We start from the raw sequence: 18,399 nt of genomic DNA, 5'->3' as shown, positions 1-18,399 counted from the left end.
TGTTACTCTTCACATTAGTGATTTGGGCACTGTCTAGTGGATGTATGGAATGTTCATCTACACATTTATTAAGTTTGGAACCAATGTAATCTAGAGTGTCATAGCTCCCAGCTGTTTCAGAATGTAGTACACTATAGTAGGAAGTATGTAAGCTTTGGAGGCAGGGAGGTCTGCGTTCAAATCCCAATAGGCGTTTACTTGCCTAACACTGTGGATGTGTTTTTTAATCTGAGTTTAAATCTGAGTTATACTTCTTCCCTGTATAGAGTAAAACTTGCTTTATAATATAAGGCAGCTGGGAGGACTAAAATAACATATGTAAACCCCACACAGTATAGTGCTTCAAGAGGTGGTGAATATTAATATGGTATTTGTTAGCAGCAGAGCTCCATAATCTTTTGTGCATGAAATACAAAGAAAACAAGTAGCACTGGTAACAACACATTTATTTCCGTACCCTGTTGTGTGACCGGGAGGTGGTTTTCACTTTCCAATGATTGAATTAGGTTATAACAATTAAAATTCCAGAAGGTAAACTAATAATTTATCGTTGCTCATGAGCATAAGTAAACAGACAAGGTACCACATAAAGGAATTTTCAACACTTCTAAACTTTTGGTATAGCTTTGAATATGGAAGAGTAGACTTTGGTAATGGACCTGACAAATTACCAATATGCTTCTAAATCCCATGGTTCTCTTGACACCCAACAGGAAAAATCTGGATTTAATTTCTGAATTTCAGAAATTTGACAAAGATTCTTAGGAAGCTGGAAAAGGCCAACATTACTTAAGCCTATCATATTTATCACGCATCTAAATGTATTGCTATTAAAAATAAAATCATGGTAGGCAGCAGTCAACCAATTGCTAGTTTCATTTTGTAGATTACTTCAGCATTTCTTGAAAATAACTCACTTCAGATGGCAGGTTATAGAAGTTTCTTATTTTTAGGTAGTTTTAACTTATTAACCTTTTGTGGACTAAAGGAATCCAGATAGATCCCAAGTCAAATAATTGGCTGGTGTATCAAATTGGATTTTATATTAGAAACAGCCATGTCCAAGAGACTGCATCATACAAGACATTTCTTTTCAAAATGCCTTTTATTCCTGGCTTCAAATCTTAACTTACAGCATATGCTATTTTTAGAGGGTTTGTTAACTGTTAACAAATGGGTAGTCATTGCCAGAGCAGGATATAAGAATGTGCTGATCACCAAGTATGACATTTTACTTTACATTAAATTAAAATTATATATTGTTGGAAATAGACAAGATAGGGAGTTCCTAGATCCTAGAAAATATTATGGCTAAGGAAATAGAGAACTCAAAAAAGAACTCCACCTCCAAGAAACTAATTCAGTATAGCAAAATAGAATTAAGTGCCCTGTCTTAGGAAAAAGTTTATTAATAATAAGGAAGAACCGGGACATCATACATCGTTTCTTTGGAGATTAAAGTGCAGGCTATGCAATGGCATATAAAATAATGCATAAAATAGTGCAATCTTAAGGTGCCATTATTTTTATTACACATAGCCTATGTTCATATGTCCATTTCCTCTTAAAAATCCCACTGTAGTGACACCTTTTAGCTTATTTATTTAGGCATTACTTATACTCTGTTTTACCCACCTTTGGGGCTACATAGAATATTTTAACATTTTAACAAGTAGAATAATAGCGCATACATCTTGAAACTACTAAGTAGAGATTAAGGCAAGCCCCGGTAAAGTTCAGTACTCCAAAAAACACGTTTTACAAAACAAAGTTGCTTCCAAAACCAGTGGCTTTAGACCTGATGGCACCCCAATTGTTTTCAAAATAGTATGATTACTCTCAATACATTTGTGTTTGCCCCATTATTTCCAGGCTCTGTACATCAAGAGAAGCTTGAAAAACAATAGGTCCTATAACCTCATGTTCTGAAGTAATTCATATTTATCAAAGCCAAGCCAAGTCCATGTGGGAGATAAGCAGAGGACCCTGTTGGGGTGAGGGGGGCAGTCCTCTTCATTTCTTATATATGCCTTTTCACATTTTTATCTGTGTCTGTAGTGTTGTACCATAATCAATTTATACGTGGGAATGACCCATTAAAACAGAGAAGTCTCCTCTGAAAGAGAGTCAAGGAAGATGACGAGAATACTTGATGTTCTAGGACACACAATATTACCATACAGCACTTAAATTACTGACGTATAATCCAGGGCCAGATGGCTCTCTCTCAGGAGGCTAGTTTACAATATTCCTGTAACATACGCCAGTTTTATCAAAATAATTCGTGATTTGTTGAGCCTTAAATACCATTATACTATCCAAAAGCAGGTATTTAACAGCTATCAAATTGGTCAAGGCAATATTCTACCATGTTTCACCTAGACAGTGTAAGTAATATTTAAGACTGAAAACAAACCACTGACCTGTAGTGCTTTATTCTCCTACTGTTACGGAACAGTCATACATTAACAAGTGCAACTCATTAACCTTATGGACAGGTGATTCCATGTGTATAATGTATTAACTCGGATTTTGAAACAGAAAATCTACCTTCTAATAGTGTGAATGCTTATTATGAAAGCCAAATACTCATGTTTACTAACGGAAGACTACAGATACATTTAGAGTATCTAGATGTAATTTAAAAAGAAACCCAGGAAACTAAATAATTCATTAACAACTACTGAAGAAATCATCTGAGGTTATATCCCTTTGATGCATAAGGATCATACTTTGTAAACCTGTAAACATGTCCTTTGTTACCTAAGAAAGTCTTCCTCTTCCCAGGAAAGCAGACTCTGAAAGGCCATGAGCACTCCAGCAGGCCTCCTCCAGAGGATGACAATATGGCTAAATCCTATGATCACAAAAATGAGACCTGCTGAGAACATGAGTTCCAGACGGGGACTTTTATGGAGGACCTTGACTGACAAATGGTTTTTGGAAATTGTTTATTTTAAAATTACCTTCCCGACAAACCATGAAACACTTGGATGTTATTTTATGGTTTTTCACTGAAAACATACTACATTGTAAATGGAGTTTCCAAGTTAGACATAGAATTGATCAAAATCTAAGGATAGTATTATGTAAGGACAATATTAAAAATGGAGAAGAAAAAGTTTCATTTGGTGAGGTTAATCAAAAGGATCCATAACCATGTCATTTTGGACGGATAAAAAAGGTGGCAACCTTGTGCTTTTTTTCAGCTAAGGTACTTACCCAAACCTTAGGTTTATACAGGTGTCAGACTCCCACCTGGAAAGGGATAGTTTTCTGTATTACACCTACATTTATTTTAAATAACTGATGCCCAAGGCAACAGTTGTTTAAAAGAACTTAACAGTCAAATAATAACTACATAATTTAGTACATTAAAATAAAACTAGGACAGTAATAGTTCAATGTCTCAAAAATATACAGCTGGGGAAAATAACCACTGTACACAATTTGGAGGTTGTTAAAGTGACCACTTTGAAGGCTGAACAGTGCAAGACATGCTTTTCCAGTTACAAGCTCAAAACAGGAGTGCAAACGAAATTAAAGCTTTAAGTTGTAGGATAAGGAAAGCTTGAAATTAATCTTAAAAAGCTTCCCTCGGGTCATCCCCCGGAAACGAAATGATCAAAATGCTTTTTCATAATACAGTTTTCTTCATTAAACCTTCTTTCAATGGTAAAACTGCACCCCACGAGTTGGGTCCCCTACTCACACCACTGGTAATGACCACATTTGATCAGTGAACACAGTGTCGTGAGTAAGGAATAGTACTGGTTACCAGAGGGCCGATATCGATAAAGAGACTTGGAATTTGGGGTTCTGCCTTAGCCAGTGTACCTGAACCCTACAGAGAAGAGATAAAGCAATGGGCTTTAATATTCTCTCGTTCCTGTAAAGCTGGAGGACAAATGGACTAACAACCCCCGGCCCCGGCATGCTGTTGTGGTGGAAGATGTTAAGCACTTAAACTAAGACGCTGCTCTAAAACGTAAAGTATAGAGGTTCAAGATCAATGCAGTGCAAGAGCTTTTTAAGTGAGTTGACTAGGCAATGCATGCATCCATCCATGCAATGTAGGACATGGCCCCAAAAGAGAACTGAAAACGTGTATATAACAACTGGATACGTCCCTTGCCAGTAGTTTATAAAAATATATAGTCAATACTGTAGAGGCCCCTTCTACAGTCAATACTATGGAAGTCCGCTGTAGTTACCCATTACTTCAATACCAAAGAGCATTTACTACTTTTCAGACATTCCAGACAAAGGTCACTTATAACAAAAAGTCAACATTTTTTTCTTAAAACAAGATACTGTCCATTTAAAAAGTAGGTCTTTTCTTTCAAGTGAACAGGACATTTTCTGTATTCAACTTAACTTCTAGTCTGTCAAGACTGATTTAAGATCCTTATGTAATGTGCATATATGCAGAAACAAATAAACTTACTTTCAACATTATCTGCACAGAAAAAAAGTGAACTCCTCGAAACATGATAGAACAGGTCTGGTTAGTACAAATCTATTGCAAAGTAAAAAGATTCTGTGCATGAGTTCAACCAGGAGAAGCAGGAAGAGAATGTCCCGACCACGAGAGTTCAAGTTGAAGCTGTGTTCTGAGAGCCTAGAAGCCTAAGGGACGCCGTGTTGCTCACAGGATCCTGATATGCATAACTGCTTAAGCCACTAAGCCATGTCTTCCTCGGGAGCTAGAACCACATTCCAATTTACTTTCTATTCCGGAGGCGTTTAGATTTCCTAGGCGAGTCTCTGGCTTCTGCCGCCTTTTTTCGCTTCCGAGGAGACTCTTCATTCTGCCCAGACCCTGAGGAGGTTCCTACTGCACTTTCCATGACTTCTCGCAGTTTGCGTTCCAGCTCCGCCAACCGTGCGTTCTGTTCGCCTATGATCTGGGTCTGCTCGAGCAGTTTCTGGTCCTGGTCTTGCAGCTGTTTCTGCTGTTCTTGCACTTTGGTGCGAAGCTCAGAAATCTCCCGCCTGAGAACAGTCACACCAGCACCATTTGTCTTAACCTGTTGCTGGAGTTTGGTAACCTCTTGTCTTGAAGGGTTTTGCTTGGAGAAGAGCTGCATTGTTGTTAGGGCTGCCGAAGGTCCTGGAACTGTGGAGAAATAGTTAAAAATGGTCAATTAATCACTCAAAATGTCTCGCTACCAGTAATACTTCATTAATTAAATTTATTTTGAAACGGAATATCCTTATAATATCACTTCTAATAATTTCTTCTTTGCAATCTACTTGGTCTAATGGATTAATCAGACACCTTGTTTTAACTGTAAATGAGTTTGAATTCTGAAGCTGATGTTCATGTGGCAGTATGTGGATTGCCAGCAAATGGAGAACGGAATTTAATGGCATAAACTTGGATTTAAAATATTATAAAACATTTTTAGGACCTAATAAGAAAATATAAGCAGTAAAATTAGAATAAAATTATTTTCTACCTCATTGCACACAAGCAAACATAAACATTCGAGTTAGAAGTACAGACCTATCATGTTCTTAAGTTCTCTCTGCACTTAGTTATACGCAAAAGCTTCAACTCTGGCCAAATAATAGGAATGGCATCAAAAAAGTGGATCACATCCCACGTGACGATCATGAAGAATTTCTGACGTGGTACAGGAAGGCTTTGGAACTATTCTGTTTTAGGAACAGTCGAATGTAACATGGGCCTAAAAATCACTATTTTAAACTAATAACCTCCTTTTCCTTTAAACCTTATCTCCTGAAGGTTTTCTAAAAGGATCGGATGGATCAGTTCATACCCTGAACCCATCATGCTAATTTTCTCCTTGTACATCTAAATAACCAGAATTTTCCCTTGATTGATATATTCTTCCTTCTTTCTCTGCTTATCTTTATCCAACTTCCACTGATGCATCAAAGCTCAGAACAATTCTGTCCTGTGAAGTTTCAGTCAGACCAGCCAACAATGATCTTATCTCCCTTAAGATTCTGTCTCCTCTACTCCTTTGGCATTTACATGGACACTCCTTTCAAATATTTCTCTTGCCTATGATAATCTAACTTTGAGTCTGGCTATGTCTCACCTTTTGAAATAGAAAGACCCTTCAGAGCAGACACCATGTATTACACTTCTTTTTAGTCTCCACAGGACATAGCACAGTGCTGGGCGCATAATAGGTACTTAATAAATAACAGATACGTTAATGCTGAGATGCTGCAGGCTTTATTATTAACTTACAGAGTGCCACTCAGTGATCCCACTGAGTATTCCAGGCAGCTAACTAATCGGAACAAAACAAAACATTTTACTAAAATTCTTTTCCTGATTTAAAATATTTGCAAGGGTTGAAGACATTGAACAATTTAGTCTTTCAGTAGATAAGGGCACAAATCTCTAGGATCCAATACTTTTACAACATAGCTACCACAGAAGAACTGACAATGTTCACAATAGCCTTACACACCCTGTCTTTTAAAGTAGCAGCCAGACACTCTGGAGGCTGAAATAATTAACTGGATTTTCCCATGAAGAATTTTTGGGGTTTTATCTGGTATATTTAATTCTGCTTTAGGATAATGAATATTAACTAGTCATAAACATCAAAAAACATATATATAGCTTTTCACCCAACAAGTCTACTCTAATAAATTTACTGTAAGTCAATAGTAGTGGATACGTACAAAGATTTAGCTACAAGTCTGTTCTTCAGAGTGTTGTTTAAATACTGAAAAACTAGAGACAAATGTGCTTAACAGGAGTGGATAAGTTATATTAAGTTATGGTCTATAATCCAATCTGTCATTAAAGACAATGTTCTAGATACATATTTACAGACACGGAAAAGTTCAAGATATATGGTTAAGTGGGAAAAAAAAGCAAGCTACAAAACTATGCATGAATGTTGTTATAAAATGAACATATTATTAACAAACACGAGATACCTGGAGGAGAGCCCATGAGTCTTCCAGAGACATCTGATCCTGGTAATTTCCTCTTTAGAATGGGAACAATCTTTTCATCAAAGTATTCCATTGCCATGGAGGAAATATCCCTTAACTCTTGAAGTACTTCATGAGCTCGCTGAGGGGCTCTGGTAGAATTGACATATCTCAACACACGATAAATCTCATCAATCACCTAAAATAATGAGCTCTCATTAGCACTTTTAATTTTTTTTAAAGAAAATAGCGAATAGGGAGAGAAGTGGCTGCTTGTTTTGTAATTCCTGTAAAGACCTAGAGGGTGAGTTAACTGATGTACTGGCCACTGATAACATTACCCTCTGTACCGCACGGCTTTAAGGGGCTTGTTATAATACTTTACACATTTCATACTTCTACTCATTAAGCATCTTTTCTGTACCAGGTACTATGCTGGGGCTAAGGAATCAGGATAAATAAAATACAGCTCCTGCCCTGAAGGAGATCACAGCGTAATGGGGGAGACAGATGTATAAATATGTGATACAAAGAGGGCTATATAAAGAAACTAGAGGACTAAAGTAAGAAATTAAATCCTGAATTCGAGCAGGGGTAGGGGTAGGGGAATTACCCAAACCCACTTCCCTCTAGCCCGAATCTGTCTCCCACAGCCCAGGGACTCAGCCTGATGTCCTGCTCTTTAACACGCCACCACGGGCTCTATCTCTTGAAGTTCTCTTTCTCTGTACTTGCTATGGATTGAAATGAGGTCTCCTCAGACTCCGTTTTCTTGCTATCACCAAAGGGTGGCAAGAGATCCTTTTTCATTTTAATGGTAACTGCAATGGGGAAACGCATAACATACGTAGAGAAGAAACTAAGTTCTGACAATTAGGAACAGAGTTCTTAATTCTCTTGCTGGAATGGTAACTGAACATTCCGTAGGCATTTCTGCCCTCAGCTTTAATCCCTGTGAGGTTATCCTTAATACTTCCCACGGCTTCAGCATAGACCTAAAGATAATAATTCACATCTCTGAAGACCTCCAGTCTGGATGACATCTATTCCAATGGGCCTTCATTTCACAAGAATTGTGGGTTAATCAACCAAACCATTCCGTCCCCAAAATATCTCCATCACCTTGAATCCCACTCATTCCTCCTGCTGCATTTACCTAGCCAATACCCATCTCTGGAACAATTTTACAATCTTCTCTTCCCCTTTACTCAGGCTGCTGAGTACTACCAGACAAACATACGATCTTACAGAACAGTACCAGGACAAACCACAGTCCTTCACGCTTTCTAAACTCTCAGAGCAATGAGACGATCCTTCTCACGCCAGCACCACGGGCGCCTAATGAATGGCGCCTAATGAATGTCGGCAAAATTAAACAGTCAGGATGTGTCCCTATCGTGAATCCCAGAGGATTTCATGAAGAGGCCACGTTAGAGCCTGGAGAGATGAACAGGAATTGGCTCGGGCTGAGGTGCTGTACATGTGGGCCAGTGTGATGGGAGATGAGTTGAATTACATGGGGCATGCAGGTGATGCCAGCCAGCAGGCAGCTGGAGACACAGGCTAGGAGCTCAGGAGAGAAACTGCGCATGACGGTGAGGCCCAGGAGCCAATGGCGTAAGAGGGACTGACCGCCCAGCGAGAAGATGAGAACAAGACAGTCAGAGGTGGAATCCTGAGGCACTATGGTTAAGTGATATTTATTTTTGCCATTACTACTAGATTATGAACCCATTTTAGAAGAAAATAACATTTTTTCAATAATAACTTACTGAACTACCATGTTAGTAACAATTATATATATTAAAAAAAAAATTAAAAAAAGAGTACTTTCCCTTGGGCTTATAATTTAACTATATGAGCATATCCTAACTTGTAAGATAGACATTATTCAAGCATTTACTGCGTTCTTACTATGTATGTGTCACTTTTCAAAGCACTGGGGTAAAAACAGTGAATGTGGCTGGCAAGATTCTTATTCTTGTGAAGCTAAAGTAAACAAATAATAAAATAATCTAAAATAGTGCCAAGAGGAAAAAAGAGGAGGGGCCGGCCCCACGGCTTAGTGGTTAAGTGCGTGCGCTCCGCTACTGGTGGCCCGGCTTCGGATGCCGGGCGCGCACCGACCCACTGCTTGTCGGGCCATGCTGAGGCCGCGTCCCATATACAGCAACTAAGAAGGATGTGCAACTATGACATACAACTATCTACTGGGGCTTTGGGGAGAAAAAGGGAAAAAAAGGAGGAGGACTGGCAACAGATGTTAGCTCAGGGCTGATCTTCCTCACAAAAAAAAAAAAAAAGAAAAAAGAGGAAACTGTGATAGTTACTATTGGAGGGACAGGGAATAACTTTAGACAAGGTGGTCGGGAAAGGCTTCTTGGACATAATTAAGCTAAGACTGAATGATGAGGAGGAAACAGTCACTTGAAGATCTGGGGAGAAGAGCATTTCAGGCAGTAATAATGGCAATGGCTCCAAGTTCAGAGTCAGCTTGGCTTGTTTAAGGAGTTCAAGGGCTAGAAATATGCTATCTATAGCTATATCTCCAAGTGGGAAATATTTATGGAAGCTCAAAGCTTTGAAAAAAATTATGTAATATTTATACACAATTAAGAAATGATTAATAAAAATTAAAAATATAAGCCAAAGTAGGAATATAGTATTTTTTCTTAAAAGGTCCTTCATACTGACTGGATTCTATGCACTAGTGCTAGGATATTAATTGATCCATGGTAGTTTTGTGTTTATCAAAGTTTTACTGTATATTATAAATAAGAAAAGCACTGCAGGGCTCCAGTATTATTTTATGTTGTCCTCAAGGCTAGCATGTTGCATCTTTGAGAACAAAGCAACTATTAGCTCTTTAAACTAAATCAAACCCTCTCTCCCTTTTTAGCCCCAGGGCTTTTGCACATTATGGTCCCTTTTCTGGAACATTCTCCCTGCATAGCTCCCCTACCTTCTCCAACCCCAAATTCCTTACTCTTACTTCAGGTCTCAGTAACATTTCATTTTCTCAGAGTGGTCTTTTCTGATCCCCCTTCCAGTTTAAATCATGTTCATAACTTCATCGAATCCTTTATTTTCTCTTCAGAATACACACTACAAGTTGCAAGTATATCTTTCTGTTAATTTCTGTCTTCTCCATGATATAGTAGGCTCACTGAGAGAAGAGGTCATAAGTCGTTTCACTGTCAGATCCCCAAAGCCTTAGCAGTGTCCGGCACATAGCAGATACTCAATAAATGTTTGTTAAATGAATATGATATAAGGATGGTCAAATGTTATACTGACATATCTAAATAAAACTGTTTAGGGGCAAGCCATAGGGTTAAATTCAATACAAGATTATGATTTTTAGAGGGTAGATTTTGTTTTGAACATAAAGGTCACAGTTAATGGAATTTCTATTGAAAGGGATTTTTAAAAATACCTAATACTTGAAAGAGTACTTATATGTTTAATGTAATATCCACAGCTTTATTAATGGATCTATTTATATTATGTTTATGTACATAAATACTGGTAGACAGAAGACTATTTACAGTTTGTTTGAGCTAGACCAGAAACGACTGTTGTCATGATTCAAGCATGAATAAGACACAGATCCCATTCAGTGCAAGACAACTCAGCGCAAGACCCACAAACAGAAAAGCAGAGCTCAACGGTAATAAGTTCAATGTATAAGCAAAGTGCCGTGTGAAAAAAAGAAAGTAGAGAGACAAGATCTGTTTGAGAGAATCAGGTAGACCTAATGAAGGACTTGGCAATGAGAAATAAGTAGAATTTCAATGGGTAAGGAAAGTTAGAGCAGGAGGAGGGCACACCTGGCTAAAGAGACAGTCGAGCGGAGTGGATAGATGATGGAGATGGACAGGTGACAGCATAGGAAATCAACATTTATGTAGTGCTATTACATACCACGCATTTATTCTAGGTTTTGTTTTTTTTTGAGGAAGACTGACCCTGGGCTAACATCCATGCCCATCTTCCTCTACTTTATATGGGACGCCACCACAGCAACGCTTGACAAGCAGTGCGTCGGTGCGCGCCCGGGATCCGAACCTGCAAACCCTGGGCTGCCAAGGTGGAGCGCGTGCACTTATCCACTGCGCCACTGGGCCAGCCCCTATTCTAGGTTTTTAAAAAACATACATTATGCAATTAATCCTCTTCCATAACCCTTATTCTTCAGAATGAATTGCCTATCAAAATACCCCACAGGGAATACTAATTGATACTAAATTACATCCATAAACTAATTTGTGAAGTATTCTTATCTTCACTGTTATTTAGTCTTTTAAACATAGTGTAAAAGCAAGATATCTCTTTCCATTTGCTCTGGTCTTCCACTGGGGAAAGTAATGTCTTCAAATCTTACTATCTAGGGATTAGTCAAGTGGGAAAATCCATGTTTTCAATAAAATTAAAAATATTCTCTTTCCTCTGTCCAAAAGTTACAAGCAAAGGACAAGATGAAGGAGAAAAAGGTCATGGGGTGTTAGAACCACACTGCTTCTACCATTCAGAGTTATCACTGGCTGCAGTGGCTTTAGAGGCACATATTAAGAAAGCATAGTATTTGCTCAATTTTCAAAATATTTCATATTCTGAGTAGGTTTAATGACTTTCTGAAAATTACTTTAGCAGCAAGAATGTATCGGTATGAGTTTTGAGTCCAGTGGAAAGATCATAGGCCTTAGCCTGGTCAATTTTAATGGCTGTTTCTACAACTTTTAAATAATATGCCACATGCCGAATCCTACCCGGGCTTGAGATAATACAACAATAGTTATGAAAAATATTTTTAAGTTTTAAAAAAAGTATGGTACAAACAAATGTGAACCACCATCACATTTCTAACACATGGAGTTCACTCTAGAGAGAATTTCTATTTTGTTTAACCTACTGTTTAGCAAATAAAGCTCCTGTTAGAATACTGAACCTCATGTTCTCATCTTCCATCTTTGTCTTTTTGTTCTACGTGAGATTTCCTTCGCTTTCCCTTCCACCTCTTTTAATTTAAAAATTAAAGGATATTCCTCAAAATAAGTGACCTATGCTCTTCAAAAATGTAAAGATCAACAAATACAAAGAAAGCATCGGGAACTATTCCACATTAAGGAAGATTAAAAAGTCCATTGATAATCCCAGATTGGATTCTGGACTAGTTAGGAAGAGTATATTATTGGGATAAGTGATGAAATTTGCATATGGATTGTCGATTAGTTAATGCATTGTTATCAATGTTAAATTTCCTGATTTTGATATCTGTACTGTGGTTAAGAGAATGTCCTAGTTCTTAGGGAATACACTGAAATATTTAAGAATAAAGGGTCAGAACATCTCCAACTTATTTTCAAATGTTTCAGAAAAAAATAAAATGCACATATACAGAATAAAAGGAAACGGGACAAAAGTAAATAATTGCTGGACTGGGATAAAAAACATATGGGCGTTCCTTGTACTATTCTTGCAATTTGTGTGTAAATATGAAATTGCATCAAGATAAGAAGCCCCCTCACCCCAAAAAATGCAACACCACCAGTTTTTTCCCCTCAAAATGTTAAAAGCAAACCAACACCACCTAATATATAGATTTTAAGTTTGTTCATGGAAATCTAGCTTCATGACTGTGTACAACCATTTACACTGTGAAAACCATGACTTTTGGGGACCACTGTGTTTCAATAAGCACAAAAGGGTGACCAGGGTGACCGGTAACGATTAGAAGCAGGGACTATCCACGTCTTTTCTTCATTATTATTTCTCCCAGGATGGCTGGTTGGCCTCTGCTCACGTGTGCTTCAATACGTGTGAATTGCTGATAATGACCATGAACTGACTGAAAAGTCTGACTTCTATACGTCATAAGATTCGAGAAACGTATACAGGAGCAAGCCAACAATCTATAACCTCTTAGTTCTGAGACATGAGTGGAGTATCAATATAGCGGTCAAAGTGGGCAACTATGGCCCCATCTGACCTGTGCCTGTTTTCGTAAATAAGGTTTTATTGGAACACAAGCACACCCATTCATTTACCACATGTTGTCCATGGCTGTTTCTCAGAGTTGAGGAGTTGTGACAGAGCCCATGTCACCCGCAAAGCCAAAAATATTTACTACTTGGCTCTTTACAGAAAATGTTTGCTGATCCCTGCCATAGATAATAGTGCAAACTCCCAACCAGTCCGAATTCTTTAGACAGACTTGCTTTTACTGCCCTCGTTATCAGTATGGTCTCCCCGTCAAGAGACCTCATTTTAAACCCCTCCAGTGAGTAAGACCTAGGTTTTTGCTAGTAGAAGGGCAATGATGTAGCTTGTCTGGAGTTGGAGGGGGATCTTTAGGTTTAAATCATTCTTAAATATAGACTCTCAACCAAGCCTCCCGTCTTAGCCCCACTTTCAGAGGTGCTTGGAGGTTTCAACTCTAGAGCTTTCTAGAGGTTCAGTTGTATAGACTGGGTGCCTCCCAGCTTTCCCCACTGCCAGTTTAGGATTTAACTTTCTCAGTTCTGCTAAGTCAGTTACCACTCGTTCATCTATGTTCCAGCTTTCAAAATTTTGTTGTTGCTGTCTCCTCTCCCGATCCCATTCTCATGGATCTTTTTTTCCTTTTTAAAATTAGCACATTTACTGTATAGGTGGAGTTTTGGGAGGAATTAGAGGTAAACATGTATTCAATTTGTCATCTTTAACCTACCATTTAATTTTAAGAGTAAATTTGATTGCTCTTTCAGAGAATAATTTAAAAAATTTTTTTTCCCCAACTATTAAAGGCCCAAAATTCTGGTATATACCAGGCAATCTAATTTAAACTATGATGCTGATATTAACCAGATTCACTTAAGTAACTTGTGAAAAGTAATTTAGGAAATGAAATGCTTACTGTAGACCTGAATTTTAACAAAATGGATATATTCTATACAAAACCACAAAAAAGTATAAAAGCTCCTAAAATTTTAAGTATAACACAGGAGCAAGATCTTGGGGAAAACAAGATAACCTACTGTAGAAACCATGTACCAGATCAAGATTATATGTTAAATTGAAAGAAAATTATTTTATAGGATGTCCTCACTTAACCATGGAAATTAAATGCCACATCCTTATGTTCTGAAAGTAGAATGTGAAAAGTTAAAGGATGAGAAGCACAAAAAGTGAGCAATCATAAAACAACCCAAATACTGCAAACTGTGTTAAGTTAGCAGTTTAGTTTTAGGCTAAGTAAGCTAAAAAGTACCAGCTACATAAAAATAAAAAGTAACATTCTGAGCATACAGAGTGTTGCTTTAGGCAAAATATAAGCTATAAAGATGGCACTTCTAAGAAACAAAATAATCCAAGTTGGGGGCTGGCCCAGTGGCATAGTGGGTTAGGCTTGCGTGCTCCACTTCGGCGGCCCGGAGTTTGTGGGTTCAGATCCTGGGAGCAAACCTACGCACCGCTCTCCACATGCTGTGGAGGCATCCCACATACAAAATAGAGGAAGACTGGCACAGATGTTAGCTTAGGGACAATCTTCCTTAAGCAAAAAGAGGAGGATTGGCAACAGATGTTAGCTCAGGGCCAATCTTCCTCACCAAAAAGACAAACAAAATAAACAAGCTGAATTAAGTGTGATAATAAAAACAAAAATTATTTCTGTTTTTTCAGGGTTGTTTTCCCAGTCAAGTTCAGGTTTGTAGGAGAAAAAGAACTTAGGATCAATTCTTGTGAAGAAATGGGTACTATTAAGGAAAAATGGAAGAAAACAATAAAGAAAATTGAGAAATCAGAAGACTTGAGAAATGTAGCTTTTGTCAAATCACTTAAGGTCTCTAGGCCTCAGTTTTCTTATCAATGAAATAGGAATAATAATACTTGTTCTGTCTACCTCACAGGCTGTGATGGAAAGGAAATGAGATAGTGTATATGAAAATGCTCTGAGAATTAGAAAGTTATTTCATAAATATAAGATGAGAGTAATAACAAGAGGAAGGGATACGCAGACATCTGTATTATAAAGGAAAGGTAGGGTAGGTACAAAATTCTTTTCCAACTGCTCTCCTATTGCAGGCAAGGTAAAGGCTCCACTTAAGGAGCTGTCCAGAGCAAAGGCCCTAGGGGACCTACTGCATCTTGAAAACTGAAGACATTCTCCATTACTGCCACCTTGGTTTTGTTCTTTTATTTTGGTACTAGAAATTAAAGTGAAAAGTCAACAAGTGGTTTCCAAAATAAGAGCAAGACTCAGATGGATTTGACCTCATTTGTTTAGACAGTAAAGATCATCATTCCAATCACGTGATCCTGATCAACTAGAACAAAGGCTGGTGACTTCTGTAAAGGCCAGACACTAAACGTCTTGGGCTTTGCAGGCCACACGGACTCTGCTGCAAACTTCTCAACTCCTGTTAGTAACAACTGACTGAACTGTCTCTGGGGTTATGAAAACTGTAAGATGTTTCTTAAATATTCATATTCTTAACAACGAGATAGGCACTAAAAACAATGAGGCTATAGGGGACAATCTTTATTAGTTCCATGAACTTCTCAGGAAAACAAGAATTCAGGCCTATAAATCAGACCTGGATAAATCTGGCATAGAAATCAGAATCTAAAGTTTCTAACTGCTCACCCTTTTATAGTTAGTACCCTACAAAAGCATTTGTAGCTAATATGAAGAAAGTGAGATATACCAAAGAATATTTCAAATAAGAAACAGGATTCCTGGGCCGGCCCTGTGGCTTGGTGGTTAAGTGCGCGCGCTGCAATGCTGGTGGCCCGGGTTCGGATCCCGGGTGCGCATCGAGGCACCACTTCTCCGTCCATCCTGAGGCCGAGTCCCACATACAGCAACTAGAAGGATGTGCAGCTATGACATACAACTATCTACTGGGGCTTTGGGGGGAAAAAATAAAATAAATAAAATCTTTAAAAAAAAAAAAAAAGAAAAAGAAACAGGATTCCTCCCCAAAATAAACATAAAAGAAAACCGAAAATGGAGAACGTACATACAAAATATTGCCAATGTTAATTATCTATGGAAGTAACAAAAAAAGGACGTTCAAATTTTACTAGTTATTAATTAGCTCCGTGTTAAGGGAACCTTTTTTTAGTTATCAACTAGGTAACAAAATCATGTTTAATTCCATTTCCACCCCTTCTTCTTTTTTTTTTTTTAAAGATTTTATTTATTTATTTTTCCCCCAAAGCCCCAGTACGTAGTTGTCTGTCATAGCTGCACATCCTTCTAGTTGCTGTATGTGGGACGCGGCCTCAGCATGGCTGGAGGAGTGGTGCCTCGGTGCGCACCCGGGATCCGAACCCGGGCCGCCGGCAGCGGAGCGCACGCACCCAACCGCTAAGCCACGGGGCCGGCCCCCACCCCTTCTATATAAAAAGATACAAACATATTTCATCTGAATTTACAAATTCAAGCAGCAAGATACTACTGAAGGTATGAGTCGCATGTTAAATGATGAGGTCTTTATTAATTTAGTAATAGTCAATATGCCACGATATACTTATTTTTGTGTTAAATAGCACTGTGGCTTAGCTCTGAGTATACTGCTATAGAGTAATTATTTTTCCTGTCAAATCTGGAAGTTTATAAGTTCATGAAATATTTCTCAAACAAAACAAAAACCAGCTTGTTCCTCCTCCTCCACCTCCCCCAAATTATAACAATCCTGAAGGCAGGGACAATACCTATCTTGTTCACTGCTGTATGTCTGGCATCTTAACAAAAAGTAAAAGCTAAAAATTTTTTCTTGAGTATGAATTCTTAATAAGCTTCTCTAAAGAACAGTAGGGCTTCCAATGCATATTTCCTAATTAGAATTTTAAATATAAAGATCACATAAATGATACATATTTATGTCAGTTACTGTACAGAAGCTAAACAAATCCACCCATAGAAACTCATTTCAAGTAGCCATGCTGTGGTGGCGGCTTACATAGAAGAACTAGTAGGAATCACAACTAAAATATACAACTATGTACTGGGGCTTTGGGGAGGGAAAAAAAAAAAGAAACTCATTTCAGAGAAGGAGGAACAATTCTGACATTTAAAAAATCACTTTGTAACTTTATAATAACTTAAAGTTTACACGGTGCAATCCAGCTGCTCTAGGTAAGCAATTCTATTTTACCTTTCCTGGGATGAAGCAACAGAGATTGGAATCCACATACTTCATGAAAGTCATATTTAATAGTGATAGCCTTGTTTCAACAGCAGCAAGGATGTCTGCATGACGAGCTAATGAATGGTTTCTCCTTTCTGACTCTCTCCTATGATTAAAAAAAAGTAACCATTAAAGAATTGCAGACTAAAATGTTAAGCAATCAAAATGCCTTAAGAAAACAGTCTAACAATTACACGTTAATTTAGAAATCTATAATTGGGTCATAATTGAACTGCAATGATAAATGAATGACTATGTCCAGAAATCCTTGCCAAGGACTAGTACTCACTGAAAAAATATTTTTAAAAAAATCAGTTTTTTGTTTGTGTTTTGGCTATATCAAGCCTAATGGCTATCTGAATCAGAGAAATTAGATAAATGAAAGAATTACACACGGATATAAAGACAAGAGACTATACATTTCTGCCCATAAGATCAGCTCATTTAAACTGTTCAAACAGTTTTATTGAGAAATAATTCACTATAATAAAATTCACTTTTAAAGCATACAATCTAGTGGTTTTCAGTATATTCCCAGAGTTGTGTATCTATCCCCACTATCTAATTTCAGAACATTTTCATTACCACAAAAGAAAGCTTGTAACCATTATCGGTCACTCCCATTCTGCAGCCCCTGGCAACCACTAATGTACTTTCTGTTTCTATGGACTTTCCTATTCTGGACATTCAGGTAACTGAAATCACACAGTACGTGGCATTTTGTATCATCTTTCACTTAGCATAGTTCTTCAGGTTCATCCATGTTGCACCATGTATCAGTACTTCATTCCTTTCTATTGAGCAACAATATTCTATTATATGGACACACCATCAATTTGATTATCCATTCATTAGCTGATGGACTTGTGTGTTGTTTCCACTTTTTGGCTATTATGAATAATGCTGTGAACATTCATGTACAAATATTTGTGCGGATATATTTTCATTTCTCTTGGGTATATACCTAGAAGCGAAACTGCTAGATCATCATATGACTCTACGTCTAACTTTCTGAGGAACAAACTGTTTTCTAAATTGGCTGCACTGTTTTATAATCCCACCAGTAATTTATGAAGGTTCTAATTTGTTCACATCCTTCCCAACATTTTTTGTCTTTTTTATTTCAGCCATCCTAGTGGGTGTAAAGTGGTATCTCATAGTGTTTTGATTTGCAATGCCCTGATGACTAACGATGCTGAGCATCTTTCATGTGCTTGTTGGCCCTTAGTATACTATCTTTGGAGAAATGTCTATTAAAATCCTCCGCCTACTTTTAAATTGGGTTGTCTTTTTTTGT

At 37.7% G+C, this 18,399-nt stretch overlaps 1 protein-coding gene across 1 annotated transcript in view; it reads right to left on the bottom strand.

The window, feature by feature from the left end:
• Nucleotides 1-429: 429 nt before the first annotated feature.
• Nucleotides 430-18,399, bottom strand: part of FBXO28 (F-box protein 28) — a 33,194-nt gene continuing 15,224 nt past the window's right edge. Inside the window, exons 3-5 of the mRNA XM_004439541.3 lie at nt 17,070-17,208; nt 6,931-7,126; nt 430-5,119 (exon numbers count right to left, since the gene is read on the bottom strand). Of these exons, the coding sequence (XP_004439598.1) occupies nt 4,725-5,119; nt 6,931-7,126; nt 17,070-17,208 (730 nt within the window). The 3' untranslated portion in view covers nt 430-4,724. The remainder of the gene's footprint in view (nt 5,120-6,930; nt 7,127-17,069; nt 17,209-18,399) is intronic.

The sequence above is a fragment of the Ceratotherium simum genome, chromosome 36 (genome assembly GCF_057802395.1).
Source record: "Ceratotherium simum simum isolate JZ-2026a chromosome 36, ASM5780239v1, whole genome shotgun sequence".
Lineage (NCBI taxonomy): Eukaryota > Metazoa > Chordata > Mammalia > Perissodactyla > Rhinocerotidae > Ceratotherium > Ceratotherium simum.
The sequence above is the reverse complement of the archived record's forward strand: the minus strand, read 5'-3'. Positions and strand labels throughout refer to the sequence as shown.